Genomic DNA, 13,827 nt, shown 5'->3' with positions numbered 1-13,827 from the left:
TTCATTTTGCCAAGATATTTTTAATTTGAACGTGCAGATCCTGTCATCATTTGGACTGACTGAAATCTGATGGCAGGATGTTTAACCTTTGTGCACCCAGCTCTACCTCTGGGGAAACCTGGGAAACTGCACGCTCCATTTGGCTGAGCTTCAATGTGCCGTGGTGGTGGAGCAGAGATCAGAGAAATGTCTCCTTAAAATGGAGAAACTGGGAGAGGCAAGAGAGCAGAGGGGGTTAATCTTCTGGAGGAAAGAGGCGAGACTTCATCAAAAGAGGCCAAAGTCAGGTGGAGACGTGCAATATTGATGGAGAGTGGAGAGTGGAGAGGAGTGTGTGGCAGGTAGATTAGAGGATGAGAGGAAGAGACTGTCCAGCCAGGTGTCTGACCACACACACACACACACACACACACACACACACACACACACACACACACACACACACACACACACACACACACACACACACACACACACACACACACACACACACACACACACACACACAAACAAACCTCAGGTTATTTCTTCCTTACACTGAAAAGGTTTTTTGGCAAACTTGCCTAAATTTAGGCAGTCACTTACATCATTTCTTGCTTTCATTTCCAGAATAAAGTCATGAACATTGATGGAGTCAAGGTGAAGCTTCAGGTAAGAACGTTAATTTATCCAGACAACCATAAAAAATAAAAAAAAAAAACAGTCTGGGCATGCAAAGGGAAGAACTTCACCAAAAAAAAGTGATGTTCCAGAAAGAAGGTATGTACTGGGAAATTCTTTCATTGAAAAACAAAGTGCAGTCAGCTTGCACAGGTCTGCTCTAGAGTGAGGAGAAAATGTAACTGTTATTAGGGCCAAATTGGGAGGAGAGACAGTGCTGCCTGATGGGAAAAAGAAGACTTAATGAGTCTTATTCCCCAGAGATTTGACATATTATGTCAATGTTATGACCCAGACAGAGGTAAAAATATGATATAAGGTATTTTTATAAGTGAATATGCAGTATGTGCGGTGACCTTTTAGCTGCACTGATCAATATTTTTGTACTAATAATGGATTAAATTATGTGCACTTAGAGACACAGAATTATCACGTGATCTCAATGCCGTCAGCTCTGCAGAACATTTTAGCATCTTTTAGCTAATTGTTTTGTTTTCATGACCCGTGGTTGGTTTGGTTGCTTCTTGGTTGCCTCTTGATTATAAACCTTGTTTCTGATCAACTCACTGTTCGCTACCTCCTCAGCAACAAATAGCAGACAGACAAAATTGGCAACTAGCTGGTGAAGAGCTAGATGTTTTTCCTCTGGAGTTGGAAATCAAAACAAAGCTGAAATAACAGTAAATCTTGAACTCAAATTCTTCAGGTGGACAGAAACAGAAACAACTGCAATTTAATGTTAATGTTGCTTCGTGTCCGCTGTGCTGGATGTGTACACAGGAAATAATTTACACAATAGCCAGAACAATTCTGATGCGTTGTCAGCAATGGGTTCGAGAAGTCTGTTTCTGTGCTGAATTCATAAGAGAGTGAATTGTTAAAGAGTCCTGTGGATCTCTTTTCCATATTCCAGGCTTATCCGGTGTCTTCTGAGTACATTAAATTTATGGTTTCACAATGAGCTCCACCAGGCTGACTGAGAAAACTTAAGAATCATTAAAAAGACGGAAACTTCCTTCTCTACTCAATGACTATCTTCCTCTCTAATTATCTGCAGATCTGGGACACAGCTGGACAGGAGCGCTTCCGCAGTGTCACTCATGCCTACTATCGTGACGCCGACGGTGAGACACTCGCGCACTTTTTAAAACTTTCCTGGTTATGCAACAGAGTTACCTTTATTCTTGTCAAAAACCCATCGATATATGCTGTGACCGTTCATGTTTCATACGTACCATCCCATGGTTTATTGCCCTATTTTGTGCATAACGGTATTGTGAAATTTTGAAGGCCTTTGCACCAAAATAAAGTTTCGTGGTGGTTATATTTCACAGCTGTGTTTGTATCAAGTTTTATCAACCTCTGAGGTTTTATAACTTGGGATGGAAGGACAACACATTCAGGACTCAGGGGACTCTGATTATTTGTAATCAGTCATCAGATGTTGGTGTGTGTTTCGGTCTTTGTGTGTGTCTACATTTCATTCATATTCATGTCATTATTAACGATGCAAGGTAATTAAGAAAGCTCTTGGCTCTTGATAACATTAGTTTCTCATGAAACTGGTCATCAAGTTTGTAGTGCTTTTTGGAAATTGCTTTAATCAAATGTGCATAATCTGGTGCATGATGTGCAAAACCTGAACCCTGGCATAAAAAACATAATATAGTCTGATTTCATGTGTTCTGCGCCATCCAGGTGCACCTCAAATTATAAAAACAGTCTCGTAATGATTCACCTTGTTGTCACTGTTACTCTAAACCACCCAAGTATTTGCTGGATAACAGATTGGTATGAAATGCTTTCCAGTGACTGGGTACACACTGTACAGCTTTCCAAGCTGTGCTGACTTTTCTCTGAGTGAATAAATGGAGTCTCTTCCCCATTTTTGGCACTTGATATTCACTAAATATTTTAAGATGTGTTTGTAATTTTGTGCTCTCCTGTATATGGAGAATGCATCACTTCGTTTTGTCTTTGAATCTCTGTGCAGTCAGGGATTCTTGCGTGATCAAATTGAATATTTGCCGTCTGGATCTGTGTGACTGTGTAATCTATTCAAGTTTGCGCAACTTAAGCAGGGATGGGTTGTGTGTGTGTAGATGTGTGCGCAATTACATTCAAAGATGATTTAGTGAGTATAAAGGATCTGTGTCTGCGTATTGTCCACATTATCCATGGTTTGGCAGTCAGCCTGCATAATTACAACAGGATTCATTTCACAGGATTGTGTCTGTCTCCTGTAAGAAAGGGGACCCTGGAGGACTTTTAGCAGGGCTAGTTTTAGGCACATTGCCTGGGAACATAAATTTCTCTGAAAACCACTTCACATCTTTGGAGTGTAGCCATAGACATCTGTGTCAGGACTTTCAATTACTTTTCCATTACTGGCGCAAAGCATGTCACTGAATGTCCACATATCCTAATCAATCCGAGACCTGTTCAATCACCTTCTATTTTAAGAGCTGGGGAGAGAGAGAAGAATTACAAAATAACCCCCAGGTATTCATGAGGAAATATTAGGTACTAGGATTTAATGTTCAACTTTATTGGTGGCCATTGTAGAATTAATTCAAACTTGACAGGCTCCTCTAAAGACTGTAGACTTTGCTTTCCTTTAAAGACTGTCTCTGTGCTAAATGTAAAAAATAAAAAAAAAAGACTACTCATCACTTCAACACTCATGTAGATACCAAGCCTATAAATGTTGCTGACTGTGATTCATTGTGACTGCACAATCTGACCAATCTGACAACACCAATAAATGCTCACACAAATCACTCAGGACTTTGATTACCCTAAACCCATCACACTCACATTTGACAAGCAAACATACAGTCCTCCCCAAAGCTAAGATGAAGAATGATAAATGAAGCTAATTGTCAAAAAAAAAAAAAATCACATTTGGAGATGGTTTATGTTCCCACAGTATGACCGAAAGTGTCTTGTCACACAGGAACCTTTAATACCAACCAAACCAACCATTAATTTGCCTTGTCTGAGACTGATGGCTGTCTGTCTGCGTGGGGACTATGGGATTTGTGCTGGATTGGTCTTCATTCTGTGGATAGAAGATTTGTTAAATTTAAATGTATACTGTGCAATCTTGTCCTTTCACTCGGCTTTTTTGTTTTTGTTTTGACCTTACAATTAATCTAGTCATTTCAGACATGATGACCTGAATGCCGAAGCAAAGAAATCCAGAATACAAATCAAATCTATAAATCCAGATACAATTTGAACCAGTCTGAGGGCTTCAGTACTGAAATTATTAGGTTTTGTAAAACTCACTATGACACATTTTAGTGCCTTAAGATCTTGAAAAGGCATCTGAGTTTCATATTAGGGTTCCTCAATATTTGTGCTGTAACAAATTGTACTTTGGGAAATTAAAAAATGGTCATCACCTTTGTTTTAAAATACTATTTTAAAATACTTAAGGATCTGTGCTGTTTTTAGATAGCATATTTATATGAAATTGAGGCTTATTTACAAAAAATATAGTGTGGATATTTTGCAAAACTTCCTGAACTGTCTGTCAAAGTCATAATTTCATCGTGATGTTGGATGACATTGTTATTACTTTGTGCTTCCAAATTTTCTTTTAATTGAAAACATCGAAATGAAACGAATAAAAAGTTGACTACAAGAAAGAGTTATACAAATTAAAGTTGCAAGCATATTTTGCATCAAAAAGTTTTCTCCATTTCCCATTGCTATTCCTCCGTTTGGTTTTATCTTACCTCTCTCTTGAAAGCGCACCACCAGTGTAGCTCTTTCTCCTTTGTTGTCATATTGCTTTTCATCCGAGCTTCTGTTCTTCCTTCTATACTCACAAACTCTGTTCATCTCTTCATTCAAAGCTCAGTTTCACTGTTCCATTTGCCAGTAAATCTCTTGTATAATGCGACTTTGTGATCGAGTCCATTTGTTTCTGGGCTCAAGTCTAAACAGAAGTTCTTTATACTTTACACACAAACTGCAAATAACTGATTTGGTTAGCTCATTTCATTCATAAATAACAATCGAAACTGACCTTCACCTTTGAACATTATTAATAGCAAACAGCTGGACGGGATGTTTAGTACAGGTATGCAATAATCCACACAGACATGTAGCAGCAGTTTATGATTTTTCTGTGTCCTGACTTCACCAACTGAGTAACAACAAATAGCAAAATAGTGAGAAACGCCTCAGGGGCAACTCTAGCAGAACTTTATTACACAACTGTCAGTCTGCATCATGCTCATCTCTCCTGGGCTGCTCCTTTTCTCAGTTGCAGTTCCTCACTGCTTCTCAAATACCTGAACTGTCTAGTTGAACTGCTCCATAAGACAAAAGACATGGACTGAGACATCTTTGCAGTTTAAAAGGCTCTTGTTTGCCAGATTAAGACACATCTCAGATCAATGCATCTCGTATTTAACCTTCATTTTATTTTATTTGACTAAAGGTTGCAAACATAATGGGTTGTATAATATCTATAATTATATACTCATGTAGTGCTTCCTGTGTTTTTATTATATCCATTTCAGCAAACATCAGCATAAAGCAAAGTTTTACATTCAAATAAGAAAAGAGGCCTGTCTGACGCTGCTGGAAAAGCAAATTTGGTCTTGTGGGCAGTTGTGAAACGTTATTATAAAGCTCATCAAGATTATAAACTACTTAAACTTGTGAATATGCTGTAAATTCACCAGTAAAAGGCTTAAATTGGGTCTGTTTGAGTTCTGCCTGCATATGATGCAGAACTTTGTTTTTGAGAGAGAATCCAATCATTGTGCCCACAGTGAAAATTAAAATGACTGCTTTAATGATTTAATATGAAAGGGAGTTGAGACATCAAGGTTGAAGATAAGATCAAACATTTACTGAGAAATCTTTCCTCCTCACAGTTTGGAATTTAATCTTTGCTTTGTTTCTTTCAGCTCTTCTGTTGCTGTATGACGTCACCAACAAAACATCCTTTGACAATATACAGGTAGGTCACTTTTTGTCAGTCTTCGTTCTAACTCTTCATGTGATAAATATGTATTATATTATTACAATTATTATTATAATATAGTATTTGAAAAAGTAATATAGTTGCTGTAACTGTTTAGAAGCCTTTCAGTGAGTTTGTGTTGTATCTACCAACCTAGCACTTCCTTTCAATACGTTACTTGAATACACATTGTTTTTCTGTCATAAATATGTACACCAAATGTCACACCTTATATCTGAATTCAAAAGGATTCATTTAAATTAACTTTACCATCTGCCATTAATTTAATATTAAAAGGTTGTGATGAGATTGCGGTCTCAAGGGTTCTCAGAAAAGGCTCTGTGACATCTTATACATTAATCATTATTGATGAAAAAATAACTGGATGGATGGTGCAGCTTTGTAATGCTGAAATGTAGAAATTGATTGTCATCGTGGGGATTTGTGAAAAAGCAAGCTATCTGAAGTTCCTCTCTCAGTCCAATCTGGACAAAGCAAAAAGCGGGAGGGAGACAAACAGGAAAACAAAGAGGATCAGGAAGATTGAGGGGGGCTGAATGTGATGTATTGTGGGATAGCATGGTCTGCTTTTCATCCAAATTGGTTTCTTTATATTAACCAGAGAGTCTATTTGACTGTCCATCAATGCCTACAAAGACGGGGGAATCATATGATGTCTAATATGTCCTTTTTATTGGTGTCCTCATTCTTAGGTTCAAATATCGGCGGTCAGAGCTGGCAAAATATACCATAAGGAATTATTCAGTTTAAGCTTTAGCTGAATCTGGTATCTCCTATTTACTCTGCTCTTTGAATTGTAGTATACCTCCAAGTTTATGAAACTGAAAAAGAATGGCTTTTATTAAGCAATTTAGTTCCTTCTAACTTTTTCATTCTCTTTTGTGAGTCCCTGTGGCGATATTAGGTGTCAGGGGGCAGCCACACTTACAATGACCAGCTCAAGTTCTGAGCCCAGCATCTTGGTCTGTATCAGGGGTTTTTTAAAAGGCTGTTTCACTTAAAATGCTCTGGCTATGTGTGGCAGAAGACAACTATCATGATGAGAACATACAAACTCCATACAGATAAACCTCAGTGAGTCCTGGTGGCCCTCGAACAGGGTCCACTGTGGCACCTGTTCACCGACTGTTAAATGTTCATGCTTCATGCACTCTGACAGCACTGAAAACAGATTAGATAATGAAGGATTAAACTGATAAGAATCACATGAGCACTCATGCAAAGGAAACCATCTGTTATTGTTTTTTTATTACCTACATAACCAGATCAACTCTATGCACAGCTCATTGTGATATACTGTATCTTATATAGAGATAGTTGTTTGATGTATTTCATCTTGTAGAACACAGTTTGCAATTTAGTCTTTGCTGCCCAGACATAGTCCCTTTATTGATTTAGCTAATTAAAAGAAAAGAAAAATTGAATACAAAACGTATACAAGCACTTCCATAGATCTTATATTTTGTCATTAATTACGTAACAACTAGCCTGACTTTTTTATTCAAATGGACAAGTTGCTTTTTGCAACCAAGATTGCTCCTTCTTCTAAATTTAGAAACAAGTCATTTATAATATCTTGGGGTTAAAGAAGTTCAAAAAGAAATGTCAGCAGCGAGGGAGTAGCCTATTACAAAAGATTCAAAATACAAGCAAAACTGAGTACGTTTTTCCAATCAATAAGAAAAAAATGACATCTTTATGATGAAAACAGCTGTGTTTCCTGATGTCAGGAACACAAGCTCAACAGTACCACTCATCCATTTTGTGATTATAAAATATTTTGCGCCAGTTATTGTCAAAAAAAACCTAACAGTTAGGACTGTAAAATGACAGCTTCTCAGAAACATCTCCTCCATCACCCTCCTTCTGCTGTCAGAGGGACTAAAGTGTCAGCTGGATCCACCATGTTACCTGCTGTTTCTCTTTGTGTCGTAATTATAATCTGCAACACAAGGACGGGCCAATTTTCACCAGCTTTAATTGACACGAGCCCAAACGGGGCTCTTTCAAAGCACCGCAGGGCTTATTAGGGGGAGAAGAGGCTGTTTGTTACCAGTCGATGCAAGAGCAATACAGTATGAGGCTGCCCTGAAAGATCATTGAAGCAGGAAAGATGGATCTCGGGTGCCAGACGAGAAGAGCAGCTCGAGGAAAAGAGATGGAAGGACAGTGATGTTTGCCAAGCAGTAACTCAGGGGAGGATGAGTAACAAACTGTCTGCTATCTAATAACGTCTCCTACCCTCTCTGTGGTGAGCTGGTGGAGCTACAAAGGGCCTTCAGCCTTTGTCTTTATGGTCCAACACACAGTGCTGCAGGATCCGTTTTATGCCCAAAAGATCTCCAGCTCGGCCTATTGTGAGGTCACTGATGTGAGTACCTGCTCTTTTGTGTCTTTGATTATTCAATTAGCTTTTACTGTTCACAGTATATTCAATTATATTATTATATCTATTATATGTATCGCATTAGCAATGGCAAAGCAACAAACCTTTTTAGTACACTCTTAGTAAGATTGTGTTAAAAGTTGGTCATCAATGGGAATGTGCACTCCGATCAATCCCAGGGCTGAAACTATTGCTCGAATATCGATTAAGTGTTAATGGTAGCGAACATTACAAATATTTGTACTAGTACAGCAGATGATATGGGAATGTCATTTGTTTTACAGGTATTAAGCCATTTTGTTCCCATGATGGAATGAGATGAAAAGGGGTAAGGGATTGCCACAGTTAATGCAATTCATCCACTTGGCACCAATGATTGACCAATCAGATTTCATGGCTATATATAAATTAGATGTCAAGATCTTTTAGTTAAACCAAAACTGTCAAACTGCTGGTGGTGCCAGAATAAAACAGTGAGGATGTCATCAAAGTCAAGTGGGTTTATTCTTTGGGACTGTGAATATCTTTACAAAAATTTCCTCTTAATCAACCCGAGTTTTTTTTTTTAAATATTTTAGTCTTAAATAAAGTGGCGGACTGGACAAACAATCCAAACCAACGATGCCATGCCTAGAACTATCCTGCTAGCATGGCTAAAAATACCTTTCACCTAATTGGCCCTCAACCTGGGAGGGAGGCCCTGCATGCTGCAAATTTGGCTTGACAATTTTCCAGTTGCTTAAATGAAACAGTTCACAACATGGCATGGCACATGTCAAAATGTCCACCATTGCTTTCCTTCAGTCTCCCACTTGTGTCACATCAGTGGTTAATTGAGACTCATACTGAAGTCATCCCCCATCTGCAGTGTGTCATTTTCACAGAAGACGTTTTGACACGTCACAGTAAGAAAAGTGGGCGTAAATAGTGATGAAGTGAAAAAGTTAATGATGTTTCAGTTTTTATTGATTCTTGGTTGCATTAAGTTATATTTCACAACTGCCTTAGTGTTGTTGTAGTTTATCATTTTAAACCGTTTTTAAGTTTACTAGAGAGATACCTTTGGATTAATCTCAGAGGCAAATATTAAGAAGTCCTTCCCCACGCGGCTCAACCTTTCCCTCCACCTCTCTCACGTTCAGTCATTGTCTATTACAGTGAGGAGATAAACTGGCGCTAAGCTGCAGATGCCTGCTGGCACACCGTTGCCTAACGAGCACTAACTCATGTTAATGAACACTAATGGTGATGAATGCCGAAAGGGAGAAATGAGAGGGCCGAATCGTTCTCTCCTCTTGCGCCCTCAGACCCTCTCCTCTCTGCGCTGCATCACTTGTCTCCCCAGCGACGACACAATTAGGCAAGCAAAGCATTAACGTCATAGGAGCTGTCCATCATCTCAGGGAGAAGACTTCACATTTAGGGGTCAATCGAATTAATTAATATCCTCTGACATGGTGGATCTTAAATATTCAACTGCTGCAGTGTAATTGTTTTAAGTGGTTTGAAGATAAAAGTGTTATTCCTTCAAACACACAAATAAATGTTTTTCTCTTGTATGCGAGCATGTACAACCAGCCCAGATATGTCTTTTAGTTTGTATTGGCCAGCACCATGCATCAATTCTTTGATACACAATGGCAAATGGTTTAAGTCATTACTGTCGAAGAAATATACAAGCCATTTAGTAATGTGATGGATATCTTCGTGTCAGAAGGAGTGCTTCAGGGAGTCTGTAAAAGTTCATTTAGGCCTCTCTTGCAAGTAATTTGTCTGAGTTAGTCTGTTAATAAGCAGCCCGGCTCAGGCGGTGCCATCATTCAGAGGTCGGACCACTTAATGTGGATGGAAATCAGAAAGACTCTTAAATCAGAATAATTAATCAATAAAATACAGGGCAGCTGACTGGTCTGATAATGAGAGAGATTTCCCGTCAGCGTTAAGATCCACAGCTAAGCTGCGATGTTGGCAAGACCCTTGCAGAGTCTTCAACGGAAAAAAAACAGCTCGTCTTTAAATAGTTTACAAAGCAAAATCACTCTCCTGTGTTAATGTGTCTACTGCGATACCTCCATAACTTCAATCACCAGCAATCACCAGTGTTGGTCAAATCTTTACTCATGACCGCAGTCTAAAAATGAGGCAAGTAGGTATTGTGCCTACACTTAACCAAACTTTAAACCTGCATTAATTTGTTTTTTTTTGTGTGGGGGGGGGGGGGGGGGGGTTCTTACCACGTTCCTAAATATCATCATCTTTAAAGTGAATGCAGCAAATTTGTTAGCAAACGGTGGCTTATTTAACACTTTGTGTGGCAAGGGAAACAATATTAGCACCTATGAGAAGTTGAATTTTGGCAAGTTCACAAATAAAAGTTCCACATTTTAGCTCCAGAGACAAGCTGAATGAAACACTGTGTTGTCCTGTTCCTCACCTTCTGTATCCCGCTGTGGTTTATTGCTGGGCAGGTAGCACACAGAGGGTTTATCACAGATTTTCAGTAAAAACAGCTGCCTGCTGTGGCTGGAAAAATGCTGATTGGTACCCTGTAGAGTTAAAGAGAAGCTGTCTCCTTCTAATTATACATAGTCATTTCAGCCATTGTTAATGTAAAAGTATTAGAGCCGCTGTAAACATAGGGACATCAGTACTGTGTCCAGTCATGCGGTTTTCAACTTTTACTCAACTTGTATTTTTGTTTTCAAGTATAATATGTCTCTATAGCTTTCTGATCACATTAGCATTCATAAGCACTCAGGCAGTGATCAAAAGGAATCTCATGAGTCTCACAGGATATACAAGCTGTCCGTTGGCGTATTGCAGATGTGTTGCTCTAACCAGGATTAGAATGCGTATGCAAATACAATATAAAGTGTCTTACCAGTCTGACTTTGATATTGATTGTTAAATGATGTATCACCGTGTGGCTGCACTTGCTGTTAAATCTCTGTGGGCACGTGCTGATGTCCAAATACTCCATCACGCTCGTGTGTCTGTGTTGTAGAAACACAATGAAAGCTGTGAGGGAGATGAAACTTTCATCTGTGTGTCTTCATTCATGTCTCGCTGTCTGTCCGCAGGGGCATGGACTGGCTTTAAATAAAATGGCCGCCCGCCTAGCTCATAGCTGTTAGTTAAATGTCATGGCACCAGCGCACCAGATGGTGATGAGAGAAACTGTCAGGAAATAATGCAGTGATGTGAAGTGAAATACTGTTCTTTTATAATCAGTGGAGACTGACATTTTAGAAGTGACTCGTTTCGGATTTGCCAGTGTTGTATAAAGAAGCCCATCACAGATTATTCTGCATCATCAGGTTCACAGGTTTTTAAGGGCATGATATGCAGTAATCATCATTTACTACCTTGTCATTCAGACCTGTAAATTTGTCTCCTGCATGGAACATTATCAGTATGTCAGCTCCATTGCTTCTGTAGATTACCACCTGTCCGCATCTGTAGTCATATATGATCTAGCCAGTGAAGCGTGGCCCTGCGAAGACAAAGCATCACAGGAAAAATGATCCACCGGTGCTCAGGCAGCTGCTCTCTGTGGACATTTCTATTTACTTTGATGTCAGCTGCAAAGTGACAAAACAAATAGGAAACTTACTTTATGTGCACACTAACATGCACACACAAACACTGCAAGATAAATAAGAGCTTTGGGGGGAAAAGGACGACCATGTCGTCTCCCTCGTCTCACAGCTCTGTTAAACAACACATAATTTATGCGTGCCTTTTATGTTTGTTTTTGTGGAAAGAAGCTCTTGACCTGTGAGGGGGGCTGACAGGTCAAAAGGTCAAAGTCATTCAGTCGTTACCGAAATGAAAATATGATTTGACAAGCGTGTCTTTCTGTCTCTTCTTTTACTGCCTCCAAAAGTTACGTAAACTGCTGATTAAGATCATGACAGCTTTCTCCTAAGTAAAAGTGTTTGAACGCCCATTCAGGCTACTTCTTTATTATTTTAAAGATCATCTAAGAAGGACAGACATGTATTAGTTCTATTGTTCAAACTCCATTACCCTAAAGTATTTTAATGAACCGAAACTGAAAATAAATATTTAAGGCAACAAAAAAAGGAGTACCCAGACAGTAACACAAGTTTATTTTCCTTGTCAGAAATTAAGGTGCAAAGATATGGGAGGCTGACAGGTAGAGGGAATGCTGAGGAGTGAGATGACCGAAGAGCAGTGCTGAGTTGAGGTTAGGTCTGGGAGGCGATGGATGATGGAGTGTGGAGACGTGAGCAGGCAGACTGGTGATCCAGGGCACAGGGGGCAATATCACAGCTGAGAAAACACCTACTTGGATGTTTTTTAGTTATTGTTTGTTTGTTGGCCTCAACATAAACTTTTCCATCATATACGTCTATTTGTATACACAAAGTCACTTTTACATTGTCATTGTGCTCAAAAACCTTTCAGACATGATTCAGACTCACCTCATACTGTTGTCAGATAGTGTTTGTTCTCTTTGTGTTTGGTGTGACATAGGTTTGCACAAGGTGACTCATCCCATCATCTTCTCCATTATTTGTCTGCTTCTGTATCATTTCATCTGTTAGCCACAGTAACTATTGACACTACAGTTTCAGGAAATCCTTCTAAAACCTAGAGCTGCTTTCCCTTTGCTCACAGATACCATTCCCCTTTTTACTTCATAATTATATCAAGTCCATATGTTTTTGTTCTGGTCACAAGTTCCGAAGTAGGTTCAAGAAATATATTGTTAATCTTTCACAGAGATGCTCATACAAAATCAAACACACGTATGAAAAACATTTTCTGTCACCCTCTCCTCTTTTTGGAGCGTCTTATCTCCACTTGGTATGAAACAACGCAGAAGAGTCATTAGTTTTGTTATTCTGTCTTTTTTTTATGATATTCCTGCTGTCCTTTTATCATCTAAAGGGACATTATCGTTTTTGTTTGAAAAAGACTGAAAATGGGTTTCGATTGTATGCACAAGCAGAACAGTAAGTGGTCCCTTTTAAAAAACAAAACAAATTGGAAGTGGCTTTTATATGAATTTGTGATGATGTGTAATTTGGAATCAATATCTGATCACGAACAAACAAAACAACTGTAAGTTAAGTAGTAGTCTACTGGCACAGCATGTCCTGTGGATTATCCAGAGTAATTATGACATTATTTCTGAAACGCTCTTGTTTTGCAAATATACATTTTCTGTGCTTCAAGCACCACAATTAAACATTTCACCCATTTATCCTCCATTCTCTCGGGGTGGTGTCTCGGCAGCAGATGTCTCAAAACCAAAACTAGGACACACCACTTGAACCACTGGCCTTGCTGCACTATATATATTTTTTTCTCTTACAAGTCCCCACCTTGGACTTTTTTCTTATGTAATGAAACCATAATTGCAAGAAATCATATTTGCAGAAATTATATTATAATAGTTTATCCACTAACATAGATGTCCTAAATGTTTATTAGAGGGAAGCAAACAGACTGAAAAATACTCTGCAGGATATTCAAATTAATGGCACATTTACAAATGAGTAAGTACATGTTAAAGGCTTTCTTCACAGAACCAGAGCAGATAAATAAATCATTGCAGCAGTGCTGAAATAGTTTGGTGCCAAATGCCTACAATATGTCTATGCACAACACGGCCTGCTGCACTACAATCCATTTGGGGTCTCTGGTGTTAATTGGCCTGCAGCAAATCAAGACATCAGTACTGAATCTAAAAAGAGTAATGTCAGCAGAGGCCAGGCTCCTCCCACACAGGGTGACTCCACAGCAA

The 13,827-nt window shown here is 38.9% G+C and overlaps 1 protein-coding gene across 1 annotated transcript in view; it reads left to right on the top strand.

Moving 5' to 3' along the window:
* LOC138623367 (ras-related protein Rab-26-like) overlaps positions 1 to 13,827 on the top strand; it is a 42,720-nt gene that overhangs the window by 19,812 nt on the left and 9,081 nt on the right. The window contains exons 3-5 of the mRNA XM_069702849.1: positions 610 to 651; positions 1,718 to 1,784; positions 5,589 to 5,641. Of these exons, the coding sequence (XP_069558950.1) occupies positions 610 to 651; positions 1,718 to 1,784; positions 5,589 to 5,641 (162 nt within the window). The remainder of the gene's footprint in view (positions 1 to 609; positions 652 to 1,717; positions 1,785 to 5,588; positions 5,642 to 13,827) is intronic.

Source organism: Brachyistius frenatus, unplaced genomic scaffold (genome assembly GCF_029030835.1).
Source record: "Brachyistius frenatus isolate BFR_SWC_R1_liver_20210118 unplaced genomic scaffold, ASM2903083v1 Contig_43, whole genome shotgun sequence".
NCBI lineage: Eukaryota > Metazoa > Chordata > Actinopteri > Embiotocidae > Brachyistius > Brachyistius frenatus.
The sequence above is the reverse complement of the archived record's forward strand: the minus strand, read 5'-3'. Positions and strand labels throughout refer to the sequence as shown.